The sequence below is a fragment of the Syngnathus acus genome, chromosome 12, assembly GCF_901709675.1.
Source record: "Syngnathus acus chromosome 12, fSynAcu1.2, whole genome shotgun sequence".
NCBI lineage: Eukaryota > Metazoa > Chordata > Actinopteri > Syngnathiformes > Syngnathidae > Syngnathus > Syngnathus acus.
In genome coordinates this window covers 3258023-3278924 of record NC_051097.1, presented here as the reverse complement: position 1 = coordinate 3278924, position 20902 = coordinate 3258023, and the positions used below count along the sequence as shown (strand labels likewise).

Below are 20902 nucleotides of genomic sequence, written 5' to 3'. Positions count from 1 at the left end.
TTCCTCCATGAAGATGCAAACTCTGCACTGAGATGACAGAAGCTCACTGGCACAAAAACAGACATTAGAAAGGACAAAGGAGAGGAAAAAAGAGGTGGCACAACAGGTGGTACATACTGCCAGGTGGGTCCCAGGGGCGTGGCGAGGGTGGCTCCGCTATCAGACAGCACACACAAGAGGGAGGTGGGCAAAATATTAGCAATGGGCATCCAAATTAGGAGAAAGCGAAGACAGAAGAAGTTAAAGGTTGGCACTAACCCATCCATTTTTCACCAAAATTCTATAAAAACATCGCAATCACTTCAACTTTAACAAGTAGCACAGGCAGTTTGTTCTTATAGTTCTGGCATAGTTTCCCATCATAGAAACACATGTTGCATGTTCTTTCACTAGCCCTGGGACTATGACCTTCCATGTGTTGGGTGGAACGTGAAACACATGATGCACAAAATATTACATGTGCCCCAATGATCAATTTGATATGTGTGTCTATACCTTGGCTCTGGCTCGAAATCATTTTATTTACATGCATAATGCCAACCCCCTCTTCCAACAAGCCAAAAAGCAACATAAGAAAAGTGCATGTCAGGGGATGCGGGAGAGCGGGGAGGACAGCGAGCGGGAGATAAACTAGCAACAACTGGATATAAACCCTGGTTTAAATAAATAAATAAATAAATAAATAAATAAATATCCATAAAAAGCTACTGCAGTTCACAGAATGGTATTGCATTGAACAATTTAAATTGATAAGTTGACTGAAAATGAGACATAAGATGCTTGAGTAGTTTTTTGTGATCAAAACTTGGAATACAATATTCTAAATATTTTTATGTTCTTGGGCCTTCTATGTATCAGTCAAGTCTCCTTTAGTGCGTTATAGGAGAAAAAGAAGTCCTGGAACTGGCCCTGCATGCTGAACGGACTGTACGAGCTCCTCTGGAAAAACGTGGAGGTAATGTAATGGCTTAGGCTTGCTAAGCTTCTTCTGTACAAATTGTTGGGTTGGGATGTATTGTTTGATTTCCATCAGATTGCAGCCACTCACAATGTTGGTGACGTCAATGGGTTACAGGCTTAATGCAGTTACTGCTAGCAAAGGACGAATAATAAAAAATAATTATAAACACACTTCTAGTCATTAGCAAGATTGTCTCTTCCATAACCTTTGATAAAAGTACAGTCTTTTATAACAAATAATGCGATTATCAGATCCAGATGTAACTAGCGGCAAACAAAAACGTAATCATTGATCTCTTGTCTCATATTCGTCTTTTGATGTCAACCCCAATAGAAAGGAATTGGCCTTTCTGTTATCATTATTGGTGGGAAGTGTACTTGCAGAGATACCTTTTTACATCAAATATATTTCAAAATAAACATCTGAAAGCAATTACTTTATGAAACAGACACAGTTTCCTGAAAGGCGCGGAGCTTACGTAATACTCTGCATTGAGCCGAGGCAGAGAAGCTGCTCGGCCATGACCATCCAGGCTTGGGTATGCCTCGGTGTCTGAGAAGTTCTCAACTGGCTTCATTTCAACCACTTCCTGAAAATAAAATAACAAAAATAAAAGTATGCATAACAAAAGCCTTTCATTGTTTTAGTTGTTCTTGGGTGTGGTGCTTTTTTTGTAAGTGAGTGCATGTGTGTAAACCTGAGGCCTTGCAGAACACTGTACATCTTCCGACTGGCCTCTTGGTAGTTTCCTCCGGCCTTTGGGTTTCAGTGCTGTCAAAGAAACATCTCCAGACTGGGAATGTTTTATGGAACTCTTCTGGTCAAGCCTGTGAATAAAAACAACAAAATTGTGTATTATCTCTATTCATCTCAAGGGAATCTAGAATTTGTTAACTTTGGAAGCAATGTAGGCCAAATGGATTTGTGTGAGCAACCAGTGTTGCTAATTTAACAATGGAATCGCTTTTCAGAACCAAAAGTGTCAAATCCAGGTCCAGAAAGTAAAAAGCCGGCCAGAGTTTGTGAAGCACCTGTGGCTAAAGCCAAACTGTGGAAATGTTTCTACTTTCTGGACCTGGATTGGACACCTCTGTTCAGAACCATTTCAGACATGATTCTAAAGAGCCAGCCTTTTCAGGCCAAGCGAGGTCGTGTCGTCAATGTTATCTGATTGGCCAACAACAAGGGTCTCTGTCGCACATGCCCATTTCCTGGTTTTGTACTAAACAATACAAAACTGACAACGTTCTGGAATCCCATGCTACCCGTCGAGACGTCCTACAATGTGCACGCATACTCACAATTTGCCATAACGTAACATAACATAATGTAACATAACATAACATAACATAACATAACATAACATAACGTCATAACCTGCTTATTTAATATTGTGTAAATTGGGTATAATATGTTTGCCACCAAATTCATTAACTGCAAACACTCACATTGTGTCCTTGTTAACCAAGGTGGTGGTAGTGGTTCTGACAGGTGGAAGGGGTGATGTCTTTGCTTCTGATTCAGGGTGTAGAGGTAATAGCTGTTTGGGACTGGGTATCGGGGGCTCTACTTCTTTGAAATGACCAAGGGGAAGTATTGGACGAAACAACGCTCCCAGTTTACTCTGCAATACAAGAAAAAGTGATTATTGACAAAGGTATAGGACTGTACCTCATTATTTATGACTACAAATGGTGGGAATAAAGTATACATCCTTGGTTACTGTAAATAAGTAGCTTGTTTAAGTATCTGCCCTTTTATGAGTGTTGGTTTTAAATTTGAAATATATACTTTTATGCTCTACATTTCAAAACAAAACTTCGCGGGCGTGCTGGAGCCTGTCCCAGCAGTCTTTTGGGGGTAGTTGTGGCGCACCCTGAACCGGTCGCCAGCCAATTGCAAGGCGCATATAGACAGCCATTTAAACTCACAATTGCACCTACGGCAATTCGGAGTGGTCAGTCGGCCTACCATACGTGTTTTTGAACGTGATTAAACCAGGCACCAGGGGGGACACCCACGCAGGCATGAAGAGAACATGCAAACTCCACACAAGAATGATGGAGCCGCAATCGAACTGCACCTTCAAACTGTGAGGCGGAAAAGCTAACCAGTGCTCCACCAGGATGCCCACTGTTATTGTTACATTACAAATAGGGTCTTAAAATTATATCCTCTTGTCATTGATGACACGATGTAAACAACAAACAAACATTAAAATAGGTGTAAAGTGAACCACGATTGAGACCTTGATTGAGATCTTGGGGTCTTATGGGGTGGGGAAAATGGGGACAGCAGCAAACATTAACAACAATGGCAATAGATTCAGAGAGGCAAGATATTCCCTGTTGATGGCAAATGCTTGTGTCTTTAATTAGCCTAAAATCCACCATCATCTGGTGTTGATAAACTTATACTTTGATAAAAACATCAAAACAAGGTGTATTTTTTATGGTTATCTATCTAAGTTAATATTTTCAGTCAGATCTCAATATTAGCAAACTATTGGCGTTGCAGTTTCAAAAATGTGTGACATGTTGGACGAGTAGATTTTTGTCAAAGTCAAATGTCAAAGACTAACATTCTTTCATTCTCTGCCACACTTATCATTACAGTACATGTACACTTTTGACTTACCAATGTTCAACAATGCAGTAACCCAGGGGGTTTCAACTGTTTTTGTCCAAGGGTCCACCATTATAACCAAGAAGCAACCCGGGTGTTAGGGTTGATAGATTAGTTTCATCCTATGCTTATGTTGGAATGTAACCTGTAATAATTAACTGAACGTGTCCTGTTTAACAAAGTAGTAGAACAAAGATAGATCCTTTGAACTGATTGACCAGCTGCAGAGGAAGCAATCTAAGTTGTTCTGTTTCCCCCAACGTCGCAAAAGACCCCCTGCTATGCTTTGACCAGCGGCCAGGGGTTCACCCCCATCCTGACCACTCTCACCCACACCCTGGTTCTCTCAATGAAAATGCTCTTGCAAGAGGCCTGAGTCAGACCTCATTCGATCATCGCTGTATGCACAGCGACAAATGACTCTCCACTTGCAAGTGCTTAAAAGGGCATACTGTCTCCCGTGTGGTTCTTGCAAAATAAGTTAGAGTGAGCACCACTCTAACACCGGGGACCACTGCTTTGGCGGAATATTATTTTATTTTGCACCGAAGAAGGATAGACCTATACATGGTATTTATTTGCATGTGTATGTTTCACAAAATTAGCTGGAAAAAAAAATCAAGTCTAAATAATAAATCCATTTCATTTAAAAAAATGTTACAATTATTTTCCATTTCCAATTTGGCAGACCACCTGCAATACCGCCACGGACCACTAGAAGGCCGCGGACCACCGGTTGACAGGTGCAGAAGTAACCTGACTGCAATCTTTCAAACTAAATTAAAGCAAACCCTACAAAAAGTCTCCACAAATGTACCTGAACTCCTCCTGATGGATGCTGCTGCTGAAGTCTCTTGGCTCGATTCTGCTTATAGTAATCAAAGATCATGAGAGCTGCATACACTTTCCCCACAGTCAGCTCATTGTCTGGAAAACAGGGCACACAGAAGATGGCGCCAGAGTGCAAGTAAAAGAAAATACATGCTAGTGACCAAGATTGCTTTGTCAATTGTTTCCATAGTTTCTATAAGAGAAATTAGACTTACATTTGTGTGGCGTCACCAGCAGGTCAACAGTCTTCTGTGACAAGCTCGGCCAAACTCTGTTTAATTCTCTTTTCAGGTCAATATCACATAGATGCTGTGCTAAGACTCCTGTGAAAGCAAATGTATATTATACTTATTGTTTTTATTCTTCACAAAGATCATTGCACCATTCCAGCTGCAAAGAATTGAAAATGGCAAGCTTTCAGTCCCTCACCAGATGCCAGCTTGATCTCGAGGGCTGTGCGAATAAGAGCCATGAGTGTGGAGGTGAAATGAACTGTGTTGTCCTCTGCAATAGGCATGTTCATCCTCACCAAACGCTAACGGGAGTGGCAGAAAAAGATGAGGCAGTTTTATAAACCGGAAAATTCACACAATCACGTAGGAAATTGTAATAATAATTTGTACTTTGAGCTGTAACCCACGAAAAGGATATTGTTCAGTCGAACTGTTAAATAGCGTAAGTTAGCAGTTATCCATTAAATCGGAACATTTAGAAATGTTTTAAAATGTAATATTTTGGGGACCAAAAAAAGAATCTTAATAAACACATTTTAATGTCAAGAATACTAGAATATTTTACAGTAATATGTAACAGGCTGAGTAGTGAGTACCTATTAAGTATATTACTGTTTTATGGATTTTTTTTTTTCTTTTTTCAGAACAGAGCTTTCTAGCTGTAATTGAACAACAGACTCTCATAGGCCGTGAGTATGTACAAGATACTTGCATTCTCTTGGAAAAGCAAAACCGTCAGTAGTGGATATAAAAAGCCTACATACCCCCAAGTCAAAAAAAAGATTTTTGTGAAGATTAATCACTTTGACTTTGACTTTGATTTCAAAACCGTTTCCACCATTCTACACTCTGTACAATATAAAAAGCCTACATACCTCCAAGTCTACAAAAATATTTTCGTGAAGATTAATCATGTCCAGACTGTTTCCAGCATTCTACACTCTGTACAACTCGTTGAAAATTAAAATATTTTTAAACAACCGAGACAATGTGGTTGGACAAGTGTCTTGTAAGTGGGGATGTGGCTGGATGCAAATTCAAAACTCAAATTCTAACTGATGTTAAATGGGAGTCACTAATTAAAGTTCGGTTGTGTGCACATCATGCAACCCCATTCCAACAGGAGTGTGTAGAATTTTTATATCCACTATACAGTATCTGCAATGTTTAACAATTCTTTTTTTTTTTATTGAGCTGAAAAGGAACAGTTAGGAACGTGTCTTTTGTCCGACATAAAATCAAAACTATCAAAATTCCTGGAAGACTTTTAAATCAACTAATATTTTGTTTTTTTATGTTGCGTACTCAAATAATAAAAATCTTCCGAAAGCCACAGGACTGTGGAATAATAATGTGCAACTATTATTGGTTTTGATTTTCGGTAAGCCATTCCAGTCTGCGCTGGATTGTATTTATTGCTCATGCAGAATTCACATAATAAATGCATTCACAATAAGGCAAGGCAGCGTGGTACATGCACATTAGTATCCAGATTTTTGAAACTTTAGAAACAGTGCGGACAAGACAATGACAGAGATGAGGTGAAGAAAAAGGAGGTGGGCAATAATGGGGAGGTATGCGTAGTATTGTGTATGTATGGAAAATCATCGTCACATAGTGCTGGAAATATTTTAGCAGTATTTCTGAAGTGATTTTGTAAAAAGAAAACAAAACATAAAATCTAAAAAAGCTGGTCGAGAAGAGCGGATAAATAGGGAGTGAAGTTCCTGCATGGTGATTCTAAGGTGTCGTTTAAATGCATTGCAACTAAATTGAGAACCTCCTTTAAAGTCTTAAATAAGTTAGCAGCAGTAGCTGCTTTTATTGAACTGTGGAAATTGACATATTGTTTTGAGAGATGTCTTTTTGAGAAAGACTAAATATATATCCATTCATTTTCTATACGGTGTGTCCCCAAAGTGAGCTAGTGTCGATCCCAGTTGATTTTAAATAGTACAGAATACATCACTGATCACCAGTCAATTGCAGGTAATAGCCAAACAACCATTCACAGTTACATTCATATCTATGGACTGGATCCAAAGTGGGTTTCAGATTGGCGGTCTACTATTTTGCTGATTTTTTCATTGTGCAGGTAAAACTAGGCACCTTCAATTTCACTTCAGTTTCAGCTACAGTTTGCTACATTTCAGCGTCGTATTCACAAGGGTTATTGTGCAAAAAAGCAAAACAAATACCCAGGAAGTTTTGCCCCTGAATGCAATAAGCCACACATGGCAAAGTATAAATGCTCTTTTTGTGCCAAGAACGCCATGGCAGAAAAATGGCACTTAGAAGAGAAAATTGAAATTGTCCGAACGGGCGCTTGGGGGCCTGACCGAGGAGTTGCAAACGTAACTAAAAAGTGCTGTTAATCATCACGAAAATTTACGCGCACATTTCAACTCATGCCCACATAAATCTCTGAAAATATCAAAATGATTGTGCATTCTCCTCATAAAGTGACATTAAGATGTAGTGTAGTGTCATAAACTTTTCTATGGAGAGGAAAACGCTCAATGGTGATAAAATCCCAAATATTGGGGTGATCGTTTTGATATTTACCGCGATTGATGGCACAAGATGTGCTCATGTGTTTTGATTGCTTGGTAGATTGGTTGGTTTGATTGGTTGAAAAGCGCGACATTAAGGTTTTTATATACACTACCGTTCAAACGTTTGGGGTCACAAAATTGTTTGGGTGACCCCAAACTTTTGAACGGTAGTGTATATATTTATTTAGATAATTATTTATAGATTATATATATAATCTTCTGTGTAAAAAATCTTATAATATATATGTATACTTATATTCATAGATTATATATAATCTTATACAAATATAAGATATAATTTATAATATTTAATTCATAATATTTTATTATAATAATATTTACACTACCGTTCAAAAGTTTGGGGTCACCCAAACAATTTTGTGACCCCAAACATTTGAACGGTAGTGTATATGTATATATATATATATATATACAGGACTGTCTCAGAAAATTAGAATATTGTGATAAAGTTTTTTATTTTCTGTAATGCAATTAAAAAAACGAAAATATCATACATTCTGGATTCATTATAAATCAACTGAAATATTTAATGTAATTTTGTTTTTTAATCGCATTACAGAAAATAAATAAATAAATAAATAAATATATATAAATATATATATATATATATATATATACGTATATATATATATATATATACGTATATATATATATATTTTGGAACCAGAACCTCCCAACTGTGAGGTGGTATACAAGCCGCCACTCAACCGTTCTGAGATTAATATCTAAATCATAAAACAGTTTCCTATTTTTAGTTTGGCTTCTTGTCAAATTTTTTTGAGATTTTGTTTTTCCTTCCCTGCTCTATACAAACAATAAGCAACTTGAGATAATCTATACAGAGTTGATTTTGCTATGGGGCCTCATGGGAAAAGAAGATACATCAGCAGCCCAGAATATTCTGAATGTGACACACTGACAGAAATTGAATGGTGTTTGACAGTTGAAAGCAGGATACCAGCAATGACTGAACGAGGTAACGGAGAAATGAGCGGGGAGGGAGTCTACCTTATAGGCGATGCGGGGTGGGCATTTCTTTCCCAAACCTAGAGGAGGGGACATGTCTCGTAGCATCTCGTACATATCACGATAACTCATACGGCCACTTTCCGCAGAAAGTATAGGAGAAGGCCATGGAGGGAGGAATGGAGATTTCCCATGTGTGAGATGATACAGTCAAGAAGAAGGGATGGGGAAAGTTTCAACAACAAAACAAGAAAAATGACAAGGAGAGCAGGGAAGGGGAAAGAGAAAGGGACACAGAAATCCTTGTTAATAAGATTTCCAGGATATCATGATATGGAATCCTTGTTGGCGTTAAGGATTCAGGAATGGATCCCAAAGGCAAACGTTAAGGAGAAGTCTCTGGAAAACTACCTGGATGGAGGCATCCCTTGTGAAAAGTTGCGCATTTAGAAGTTAGAGTGCATTCAATGAATACTTTAATATTTAAAAAATGTGAGAGCTTGTTCTGAAAAGTGTATTCACATTAGTTACAATCGACGTGTTATTATTTTGGAAGACTTTCGCACAAAAAGATACTTTTTTTTTTGTTTACAAATGAGTGTCAATAGCAATAATTTTGCACTCTAAGGCATCGTTTATTTGAAAAGGCTCACATCCAGTTTAGGCAATAAACGTGGAGTGATTTAATTAATTATACACAATGTGTATTCTTGCTGACCTTCGTGTGTATTCACATTTTGAGCTTCAAAGTTTAAATTGTGGTCAAGGTATTTCCCTCAAAGTCATCACACTGTTTTTAAGTCTTTCAAAAGCAAATACAAAATATCTTAAATGGCAGAACAGCGGCGGGGTATTCATTGAACATGCCCTCTATCTCCTTATGCAAAAATACAATTGCAGTAACCAAAGTGAAAACAAAGCTCACAAAGCTCATACTAACTCTGCATTCATTTCTGTGTAAAAACAAAATGTATTTTGACATCTTGTTTGGTGCCTTTTATATGAGCCTGACTTGTGGCGTTGTTTCTTAGACTTGCCGTGGTTAGCTGCATGCGGGTTAGTAAGGGATCAATGCATATTTGTATGCATGTGTGCCCATGTCGTTCTCTGGCATGTCAGGAAATGAAAACAGACATTGACAATCCAAATCATCACAGTCCCTTTGAAAACAAAAGGACTGTGAGGGAGTGCAAACCTTATAGGCCACCCTGTTGGGGCACTTCTTCCCCAGGCCCAAGGGGGGTGAGATAAAACGCAACAATTTGTACATATCTTGATAGCATATCCTTCCACTGAAAAAGATAAGACAGCAACGATGTTAGGTCACAGGCCATCTCATTTATCCGCTTCTTCAGACTTTCAATTTTCAAGAAAAATATATACTAAAGATGTACTTAATAAACTGAACATTTGTTTGCAATATTTCATTTGAATCCTGTTCATGCAAATTGCGCAATCTTTCAGCATAGGCTAATTTTACACTATGCTACCAGCAGCCATCGCAGCCCGTCTGACCTGAAGCGTGTAATTAGTTCGATTTAAATATTTTGAGTAATCAAATTCAACTCTTGAGTATTCAAGCCCCAAAAATGACATCACCATCTAACAAAAAGCACCTCTTTCTTTTTCCAAGTATAAATGGACCGTCAAGATCTGTCAAGAATGTTTTGGGATGATATGTGGATGCTAAGCAGCTTTAGAGCATGTTTTTCTTTGCTCCCCTGCTGGGCCAGAGTTTGCTTGTGTGTTTACTCATGTGTCATAATATTAGGATTCTTTCAACACCTAATTCACAACAAAATCTCATCTTCCGAAAAAAAAAAGCCCATTATTCACATACACACTGCAGTCTGCACAGTGCCCTCACGCATATACTATAAGCTTGATTTACACCATTTTTATTTTAGTTGATTTTGTTTGTATTGTCTCACTGGAGCGGGACTGCCGTGACAGATTTTTAGACAGTTTGAAAATCTCCACAGGCATCTACAGCAATAATGGTTTGTCCCATATGCCCAACCCATTCCCCTGCATTTTCTCACAAACATGCCGTTTTGGCCTAAAACAGGGCTGCTATGGCCTCTGGGAACACACGGTGGATAGAAGAAAGTCTGTATAAATGCCAGTTTGTTTGTGATATCAAAATATCCAAGATAAACAAAAACTAAATTTATCTTTTTGAGCTGGGAAGTAAAAAAAAATTCAAATTATGTAGTTGCAAAAGCGTGCACGCCCTCTGAAACCGATCTGTGGCTGTGCTTGGAACGAAATAATCACATTGACACTCGAAAGGTTAAATGGGAGTCTGCACACACCTACAACCATTTAAAATGAATTCTTTACAAATTTTTCTGCTTTTTAGCAGAAACCTCAGAGGTACAGTATGTATGTTCTGATACTAACTACTATTTCAAATTGTTAATAAATCCTTGTACCTCATCTAACGTCTCTGCTCCAGTTGAATAAAAACAGCCGCGAAGCACAATTCTGCCATCACCATTACGCCTTTGATGTTCTTTTGGTGATGAGTGGTGTTGTGTTTGTCCTAAACATACCAACGGTGAGAAGAGGGTGTGCACACTTTTGCAACTACAAATTTCTGTTGTAAAAGGAACAAAAGATGATTGAGTTTGTACATGTTACAGGTCATATTAATAGTGGAAAATGACTCACATTTGGTTTCATTTTTACAAATCACTGATACCCGGCATTTTAGCAAAGATGTGTAGACTGTCATCTGTCATGTTTATATCAATGCTCAAAATCTTAACAAGTGTTTTACACCCATTCAGGGCATATCACACATTTAGAGATGTGTAAATATTTAATATTTAAAAAACCTTCTTAATTTTAGAATTTTAATTGTGCAATTTACTTATCCACATTATGCAAAAACATCAAAATAAGGTCTCACTGACAGCAAATAATTTGTAATCACTGAATTAAATGGGAATTGTAAAATAATCTCACGTCTGTCAGAAGGTGGCTGTTTTATAATTCACTTAACCGGGGTCCTGAATCGTAAACAAGGCTCCAATAAATCTTTATAGGAAATCTATTGAGCCATAGGTTGGATGATTCTTCTGTATACTAAAATAGTGAAACTGGGTTAGTGAGGATGAGAGAAAAACCTGTGCTGTCAAACTAGCTGGAAAATGTCTTCCCTTCAACACTACCGTAATTCTGTGACTAATATCTTGAGAGGCACTCGGTTTAGCAGAAAGGAGGGGACGTTGGTTGGATTTACATGCATGAGCTGTGCCGGCTGAGGGCTTGTCACCCTTCTCAGTTGGCACGGGGCTCAGACTGTCATTCACGCCGCTGCTGACTCTAAAATGGGATTTTTTTTGTCCACACTAAATGGCCTTAAATCATTGAGATGGAACACTGACACCCTCCTTCAGATGCTCTCTTGAAATTTAGCTTTACAATGGAGATCAATTGAAGAACCTACCATGCAGCTGGGTCATACTCTGCCCATACACGGATGAACTCATCAAGGTGATGAGGACCCAAGATGGAAGCATCCCTGGTCAGATACTCAAAGTTGTCCATGATGACAGCAACAAATAGGTTTAGCATCTAGTGAAGGAAAAAACATTAACGGGAATAAACAACGTCAGCAAACATAGGTAAGCAATCAAATAGAACAAGGGCCAAGATTACTAACCAAGAAGGAGCAGAGGAAAATGAAGGAGACAAAGTAGAAATAGGCAAAGTCACTTCCGCACTCTTTCCCTGTAGTTCCTGAGAGTTTGTCACATGACCGATTACTGAGACATGAAAGCATAATTTCATGCCACGCTTCACCAGTGGCACTCCTGCAAAATGCACAGAAAATACAAAACAAAGACACACAATGTGAACCCTGTGTAATATTATGATCATCATCATATCATATTAAGTGTAAAGGTGTGTGTTAACCTGAACAGAAGAGTTAACGCCTGGAAAAATGTCTGGAAGTTGTTGTGGTGATTTATTGCAGTCTCCTCGTTCAGCTCAATGTTACCAAACACCTGGAATGGGAGAGAGTTGTCTCAAAAGTTGCTTTCAAAGAAAGTTTTCCGATGTGTTTAAACATTTGAATTAGGTTGGACCTCTTCATTTTAGTAACTTTTAACACTAATGACACTTTTTGACGACAACATCATCTCAGATTAAAAGATGAGAGACTATTTTAGCGCAAAACAATAATGGCAAGTGTTAACTATTTGTTTGAAGCACAATAAAAGGGCTGTTATAATCTTTCCTTCTTTAGCATATAGCATACGTTGATGGTTAGAAAAACAAAACAAGTGTGAAGAGCTGAGTGACTCACACGCTGTCAATGCAGTAAAACAAATTTAATTTTAAATATGTATTTGACATGTAATACGTTCATTGTACTGACAATGACAACAACAGTGAGAAATCCCGGCAACCATTATGACAGTGAAGTCTATTTGTGGGAGGTGAAAACTCATAGTCACATGTACACAATTTGAAAGATAATTCATCTGACATGAAACAAAATCAATAAGCATTGATAATGGAGTTAATATTTATTTGTCTCATTGTCAAAATACATTGGAAATAAATGCATCGTATAGGTTTTTGTCAACCACCAGTATACAGCTTAATCTGTAAATTAAAATTTTTTCCACTATTAATATGACCTATTGCTCCTGAATTTTTGCTCATTAAGAGACTAATTTATATGATTATATATATTCTTATATAAGGGCGGCTCCACCGAGCACTGGTTAGCACGTCTGCCTCACAGTTAGGAGGGTGCGGGTTCGATTCCACCTCTGACCCTCCCTGTGTGGAGTTTGCATGTTCTCCCCGAGCCCACTCCGGTTTCCTCCCACATCCCGAAAAAACATGCTTGATAGGCCGATTGAGCGCTCCAAATTGCCCCTAGGTGTGAGTGCGTGTGCGGATGGTTGTTCGTCTCTCTGTGCCCTGCCATTGGCTGGCAACCGGTTCAGGGTGTCCCCCGCCTACTGCCCGATGACCGCTGGGATAGGCTCCAGCACGCCCGCGACCCCCGTGGGGACAGAGCGGTACAGCAAATGGATGGATGGATATTCTTATATAATAATTATTATAAAATTCATTCTACATTGTTAGCGTCTAGCTTGCATGCAAAAACTCACCTGCATTCCAATGATGGCATAGATGAAGAAGAGCATTGCAATGAGCAGGCAAACATAAGGCAGGGCCTGGAAACATAAACTCATGTAAGACTGTATTGTGCAGGCTAAATCACACATCTTCACATACAGTTCAGTGCAGGTTTCTGATTTCCTGTCTACATTCTACAGTTGGAGAGTCGGTCAAACATAAACCAAGTAAACATATGCTGCAGTTGTTAAATTGAGATTTTATTTATTAAGGAAATACATGCATGAATGAATGAATGCATGAATGCATGAATGAATGAATGAATTAATGAACGAACGAATGAACGAACAAATGAACGAATGAATAAGTAAATAAACAATAAATGAATAAATAATCAAACAAATAAACAAACAAATAAACAAACAAATAAACAAACAAATAAACAAACAAACAAGCAAATAAAAAAACATAAATAAATAAATAAATAAATAAATAAATAAATAAATTCAAATTTGGTTATCTCTGTGACATTTAAATTAGTCTGATATACATTAGCGTGGGGAAACTGTAAGAATTAGTAAGAATTTGAAAGGGTGATAAATACTACGTTCACGGTCCTGTATGTATCGGTCTTGTTTAACAATCTAAACATTTAACCTTATCTGATGGATTGATACTTTATATATCAATTTAAGAAGAGGGAAACATTTGGTGTAATTAAATAGCCACCTTTTCAACCCTGCCGTTACTATCCATTTTCACTTTGCATAAAAGCTCTCACCAGTGACATCAAACCTGCTATAAATTCCCTCAGCTGTAGCCTGGCGTTTTGCATTTAACTTGACATATCCTCAGGGATTTAAAATGGAAAACCAGCATCAAGTGAAAATCCAGCCTTGTCAGAGCTACTTTGTGACTTTTTAAAGTAAACATAGTTTGCAGTGTGCCTCAACAACCTTTTTAGTCTTCTGTTTTGTTGATGCTTGGGTTGTTCATCTCTAAATAAATCACAGTAGGTATATGGCAAATTTATGGACTTGCTTTCTTATCATTGGGAATAAATACTAGCTTCCATTATCTGCATTTTGAAAGTCAAGAAAATAACCCCATACAATCTGTTTTTCCACTGTGTATTTAAATATGCATGAGAACTGATTGTTTCTGACTGTTTCTGTCAGCTTTGTTTGCTCACCTTGAAGGACTGCACGAACGTCCACAACAAAATGCGAATGGTGTAGCCCTGCCGTAGCAGTTTGATGAGCCGGGCTGCTCTGAACAGCCTCAGGAAGCTCAGGTTAATCATCTTGTCCTGGAGGAGATGGATGGGAAGAGGAAAACGTTCAGAGCAAAACAACTTGAGGACAAAGCGTTTTCCTTTCATTTGTAAGGCGCGCATCCCTTCAAGCTACTGAGAATAAGATACAGTCAATAAACATGATTTTTTTTAAACCAACAGTACATATTAGAGGCATTATTTTTCTAAAGATATAGCTCACTGATTACTTGGATCAAATTGCCATCCATCTTCTCTCAAATCTCAGCAACGCATCACATTGAGGAAACACTTAATTTTTTTTCATGAAAGAGAAAACAAACCACTGGGAAGGAAAAGAAGAAAGAATCGGCAGCTGACAAGAAAAGCCACTTACCGTCTGTGTCAGTTGTGACACGTGGGGGGAGCAGAGTGAGGGCACAGGCGCCAGGAAAGACATAGCAGATGATGGAAAGGGTGACAAGAGAAACAGAGAAAGGAGTGTGAGAGAAAAGAGACAGAGCACAAACCAACAATCACATGATGAGAAAGGCACACAAAGAAAGAAACTACATCTGCCACATTGAAAGCCACAATAACCTGCCTCAGTCGTCCATTCGATCAATTGTTCCATTACTTGCATCAGTTGTAATGTTGCTGCTTTTTTTTTCCATTGAAAAATGATGACATGTTCATTGTTTGTGCCTTCTTGTTTTTACTTTTTGTATTGTTTACTTGAATGTTTTGTTTGTCCGTGGACCAATATAATATATATATATATATATGTCTTGTCACCGTGGGATAGTAGGAAACGCAATTTCGATCTCTTTGTGTGTCTTGACATGTGAAGAAATTGGCAATAAAGCAGACTTTGACTTTGACAAGCGATTTGAATACAGTAGTTGACTACTTAGCGATTTTAATATCAATGGGTCAAAATGAAGAATTAAAGGCCTGGATGATCCAAGTTATAGAAAACCATGCCTTGATGAAGGGCTAAATTTTGATGATGCCATTTAATGTTGATAACTACATGATGGCTTTCATTAGCCAAGTACAAAAATTGCATATTGCACATCTTTCCGCTGTGGGTAAATTCCTACTGCAGTTGCTAGACAGTGTACTCATGTTACCATTGAAGGATTGGTGATCCTGAGGGTGCAGCCCATGAGGTGCATGGCTTACCTTAATCTCTGTCACCAGGATGTCTGTGATGCTTCCCAGCACCGTTACAAAGTCAAACACATTCCAGGCTGCTTTCAAGTAATTCTAAAATACAAAGCAAACCACTTTTTTCAGTTCCCTTACATTAGGAAATAGTCATATGTATACTGTTTGTTGCAGTTGCAGCGTAATCGGACTGCTCCCAATTTAAATCCTTATTAATCTTTTCTTAAAACGCATAGCGTTTTGTTAAAGAGGTATTGAGATAAAAATAGTCACATTTTATATGCAGTGACTGGCATATGCTGTATAAAGGTAGAGTCTGGCGTCTTCGATACGGTTTCTAGAGGGAGAGGCTGAAAGCTGCAGGCAACAACAAAACAGGTGGAGGTAACTGGTGTGGAAATTAAGAAATTGGGTGCAAATTAATAAATGGACCTACGCTTGAGATGAAACACTGCATGCAGAACAGATGGCTCCATGTGGAAATGAAAATTAATGTCGCTTGGAATTCTTGCCTACTTATTGGTATGAATACTTTAGATTTTTGTCTTGAATTTGAGACCAAAACTCAGTATTTTGCGATAATGTTCCCCTTAGCAGCACTTTCTGACGGTTTCTTAATTTGCTTTGCTTTTTTAGGATTAACCACTAAAGAATGCAAATTGAAATGAGATGAGTTTAGCATTCTCTGGGATTGTTTTAGAAAGGAAGGAAGGAAGGAAGGAAGGAAGGAAGGAAGGAAAGAAAGAAAGAAAGAAAGAAAGAAAGAAAGAAAGAAAGAAAGAAAGAAAGAAAGAAAGCAGGAAAGAAAGAAAGAAAGAAAGAAAGAAAGAAAGAAAGCAAGAAAGAAAGAAAGAAAGAAAGAAAGAAAGAAAGAAAGAAAAAGAAAATATGAGTGAGTGAGTGAGTGAGTGAGTGAGTGAGTGAGTGAGTGAGTGAGTGAGTGAGTGAGTGAGTGAGTGAGTAAGTGAGTGAGTGAGTGAGTGAGTGAGTGAGTGAGTGAGTGAGTGAGTGAGTGAGTGAGTGAGTGAGTGAGTGAGTGAGTGCAAAGGGGCTCATTCTCACCAGTGGACCAAAGGCAATAATCTTAAGGATGCACTCAAGAGTGAAGAGGGCAGTGAAGACGATGTTCAAGTATTTCAGCATGGACTCATATAGGTCGGGTGCTCCATAAAACTGAGAAAGAAAGCCAAACGGCACATAAATGGAAAGATTTTGAGGAACAACTAATGTGTTTACAATCTGCAACATTACAGTGCCCAGTGGTGCAATGGGTGAATTTAATTTGAATTTAACTGCAGCAATCTGTCATATTAAGTTTGTGATGTATGTACTGCCTACTCTAAAATATATTTTCAAATGGTTCACTTATGGTCTCTTATCCCAGGGTTCCACAATATATGATGGGTCTGCGTACAAACATAACTGTAAGAATGGTACACTAGTCTACAACACTAGAAATATTCAACAAACCCATACTAGGTAATGGTATCAGTGCCCATACCACCCGTATTTCAAGGTATTGCTACATACGACGGCATCTGATACCAGAATTATCCAGACTCTAGAGGCCATTTTTGGATCAGAGACTATACATTAACTAGAAATTAGAAGAATAAAAAATTGGTATTGGGATAGAAATTTCTATTTTAGGGGGTGGAGGTATCAAAAGTACCAGTGATATCGGTACTTGGTATCGGTGTTGATGACTACTCATGAATTGAGTATTTGTCCTCATATCTTGAACATCCCTTGCTATTTTTCAGTAAAATGAAAAAGAAAAAAAAAAAGAAGTAAAAATAGCATATTTCATCATGATTGTGTTGGAAATTTGAGAATTTCTGATACAGCTCTTTCACTGGTCACTGTTTTTAGGTGCAAATGAGCTGTTGCCATTGTGCATTCTTTTTATGTGACAAGTTTGGCAAATATTTTTTTTCAACTCATGTGATGTAACTTTTTCTGAGGAATACCTTCCTTCTATAACTTACCTTCATCATCAGCACGACAGTGTTGAGGGCAATTAAAGTCATGATAGCATATTCAAATGGAGGTGACACCACAAATTTCCACATCTTATACTGGAAGGATTGCTTGTTCTCCGGCATGTATCTTGTCAACGGCTTGGCATTTATGGCAAAGTCAATGCAAGCCCTCTGGACATAACAAAATTGCGTGCAGTTATTTACAGCAGAAGAGGCTGTACACCAACCAAAATAAAATCAATCAGCCTTTATAAACCACGAAACTCAGATGGCTTGAATCAAATTATTTCCTATGTGTGGTTATATAAAAAGGAATGAGACTACAAATATTCTGTGATCACAAGCAAATAATGTAAAGAAAAGGAGCCTCAATCAAACAAAGTTCCTACCTCATTCTTTTCCAGGCTACACTCAGACATGGCTTTGTCTCCCTGCTCTTGAAAAGTGATGATAATCAAAGCCACAAATATGTTGACAAAGAAGAACGGGAACACTACAAAGTACACCACATAGAATATAGATGTCTCCATGCGAAAACCTGGGCTGGGACCCTGGTCCTCATAGGTGGCATCCACTGAATGCTTCAGCACTCTGAAAGTCAATAATATTTGTTCATAAACACCAATTATGTAGAAATACAGTGCATGCTGTAGAGCAGGGGTGTCAAACTCATTTTTTGTCGCGGGCCACATCGTAATAGTTTCCCTCGGAGGGCCGTTATGATTGTCAACGTCTTCTATATACGGTGTACGCTACAAAACAAATTGATGAATAACGAGTTTGGAAATCAGAGACTAGTAAGAACTGTTCAAAAATTTTAAAAAGACAAATGGTAATAAAAATTGCAAGCAATATCTATTTTTTTAAAGTGAAGACAATTTGTAATTTTAGTAATGATACAAAGTCGAAGAAAAATTTGTCTTCGCGGGACACATAACATGATGTGGCGGGCCGTATCTGGCCCCCGGTCCTTGAGTTTGACACATGCTGTAGAGCAAAGGCTGAGTTATAATCTAAAAGGAAATATCAGATGTGTCCAGGTAATTGTTAATTAAGATACTGCATGTCACGAATGGAGATAACCGCTTACTACTACTGACTTTCTGATTATGCAAATTGAGTGAGGCATAAGACAAATTACGAACAAAGCCTCACTGGGTTCTACTTTGGCTCTTGTTCATGAATGATAGTAATATGCAGCACGGATATGATGATTATCCCAACTTACAGGGGCCAGCCTTCTCCCGTGGAGACGGTGAATAGCGTTAAGAAAGCCCAGAGGACGTTATCGTAGTGGAACTCGTATTTCTTCCACTCTCTGGGCTGAGCTTCCACATCACGTCCGCGTTCCACTTTGTCATAGTCCAGAAACTGACCCCTGAGGGAAATGGGAGAAGAAAGAGGCTCAATTGAAATTAAGAAAGACCAAAAAATTAACTTTAAATAAATAGCAGATCAGGATGAGATTATAGACCAGGCGTCGGGAACCTTTGGCTCGCGAGCCAGATATGGCTCTTTTGGTGACATTAAAAAGAATACAAAAAATACAAAAAATCGTTGGTCTTAATTAAAATACATGCATTTAATTGTATCTAGCCTATCGTTTTTTTTTAAATGGTATGGCTCTCACGGGAAATTATTTGTAAAAAATGGGCATCGATGACTGTCCGCCAAAAGTTTTCCCGACCCGTTATAGACGGCCGATTAGAGTTACCCTTTTATTGTCTGGGGTTAAAACAGGGGTTTTCAACTGGGTTTGTCCAAGAGACCACCATTATAGCCAAGAAGCAACTCGGGACCACTTCTTTGGTGAAATATTATTTTATTTTGTATCAAAGGAGGATAGAACTATAGAGGCTATTTCTTTGCGTCTGTATGTCTATTTTGGAAATCTCAACTACATTTGACATAATTTGGATGGGTAAATGATTCACAAAACTAGCTGTAAAATAAATCAAGTTGAAATAATTAATCCATTTTATTTAAAAAAAGTTTGCAATTATTTTCCATTTCCAATTAGTAATACCGCCACGGACCACTAGAGGGCCGCAGACCACCGGTTGACAATCAGTGGTTAATAATACTGTAAATGGTGTACCTGCAGTCTTTCTCTAGACCCTTGGACTCATCAGTGCAGTAGAAAAATTTGCCTTTAAAAAGCTGCACAGCGATAACAGCAAAGATGAACATGAAGAGGATGTATACGATGAGGATGTTGAGAACATTCTTCAGAGAATTCACAACACAGTCGAACACAGCCTGGAAAAATAAACAACGCAAATGTCAGTAATGAGGAAGCTGCCGTACAAATAGTCCATCAATATTTGTCCTCAGAGTTCTGCTAAGATTGTGTTGGGTGTTTTGTGAGGGGGATTTATTGCTCTGTGTATATATTATGACAACTATTCTCATGCATGGTTGATCACGATCAAGTTTTTTACATAGTGTGCCAAGTACTATTCTCCTCTTTCCTAATAGTCTGTCTATCATTCTCTCATCGAAGAAATCACGTTAGCGTTCCAAATTCCATTTCGCTCAGCCACGCTTCTTTTGTTACTCTATTGAGCTTATATCTTCTGCATGAAAAAAATCCTTTTAGTATTCAAGCACCAGGGTGACACTATCATGTCCTTTTAATCAAGACACTCCGCGCAGAAGCCACAGAAAATATTTATTTGGCTCATAGCATAAATCTATCCTGAGTTGGATATGTATGATACTTGGGGGGGGGGGGGACACACACACATCAACACATCTACTGGATATAAGCACAGCGTTGCCACTTCCTGCCATTAGCCTTGTCCTCAATGAGCTTGATGAGTCATAATTGGATTACTATACCTTTAGTTTGGGCAGACGTTTAATGGTTTTGAGTGGCCGCAAGACTCGCAGGACCCTCAGGGATTTAATGGTGTTGATGTCCTTGCCTTTTGTCCCTCTGTGGAGATTGACATGACAGTAAATTTGTGAGATGTTGAATAACGCATTGTCATTAAACCCTTTAACCTTTCAAAATGCCTCCTTTGTCCGTTCAAGAGTGGCTGACTGCAGTACATGAGAGAAAAACTCCACACAAAGTGAAATACCTGTTTATGATCTGTTAGTAGTAAAATACAGTTACATGAGGTTTACTAAATGTTATTCTACAGCAACCACAGAAAAGTCTACAGGAACAGTGCAAAGTATATTTGATGATAAAA

The 20902-nt window shown here is 38.2% G+C and overlaps 1 protein-coding gene across 3 annotated transcripts in view; it reads right to left on the bottom strand.

Annotated features, from left to right (window-relative positions):
- Window positions 1-20902, bottom strand: part of cacna1bb (calcium channel, voltage-dependent, N type, alpha 1B subunit, b) — a 105757-nt gene that overhangs the window by 7402 nt on the left and 77453 nt on the right. Inside the window, exons 29-49 of one of the 3 annotated variants that reach the window (XM_037266323.1) lie at window positions 20544-20640; window positions 19801-19961; window positions 18931-19080; window positions 18092-18293; window positions 17709-17873; window positions 16783-16893; window positions 15736-15819; window positions 14948-14950; window positions 14491-14607; window positions 13331-13396; window positions 12117-12208; window positions 11863-12013; window positions 11647-11774; window positions 8235-8331; window positions 4847-4952; window positions 4633-4740; window positions 4404-4513; window positions 2410-2585; window positions 1659-1788; window positions 1440-1550; window positions 118-156 (exon numbers count right to left, since the gene is read on the bottom strand). In XM_037266323.1, coding sequence (XP_037122218.1) covers window positions 118-156; window positions 1440-1550; window positions 1659-1788; window positions 2410-2585; window positions 4404-4513; window positions 4633-4740; window positions 4847-4952; window positions 8235-8331; window positions 11647-11774; window positions 11863-12013; window positions 12117-12208; window positions 13331-13396; window positions 14491-14607; window positions 14948-14950; window positions 15736-15819; window positions 16783-16893; window positions 17709-17873; window positions 18092-18293; window positions 18931-19080; window positions 19801-19961; window positions 20544-20640 — 2404 coding nt within the window. Of the gene's footprint in view, window positions 1-117; window positions 157-1439; window positions 1551-1658; window positions 1789-2409; window positions 2586-4403; window positions 4514-4632; window positions 4741-4846; window positions 4953-8234; window positions 8332-9387; window positions 9485-11646; window positions 11775-11862; window positions 12014-12116; window positions 12209-13330; window positions 13397-14490; window positions 14608-14947; window positions 14951-15735; window positions 15820-16782; window positions 16894-17708; window positions 17874-18091; window positions 18294-18930; window positions 19081-19800; window positions 19962-20543; window positions 20641-20902 lie in introns of all 3 variants that reach the window. The other 2 variants (XM_037266325.1, XM_037266324.1) reach the window with 2 other exon arrangements.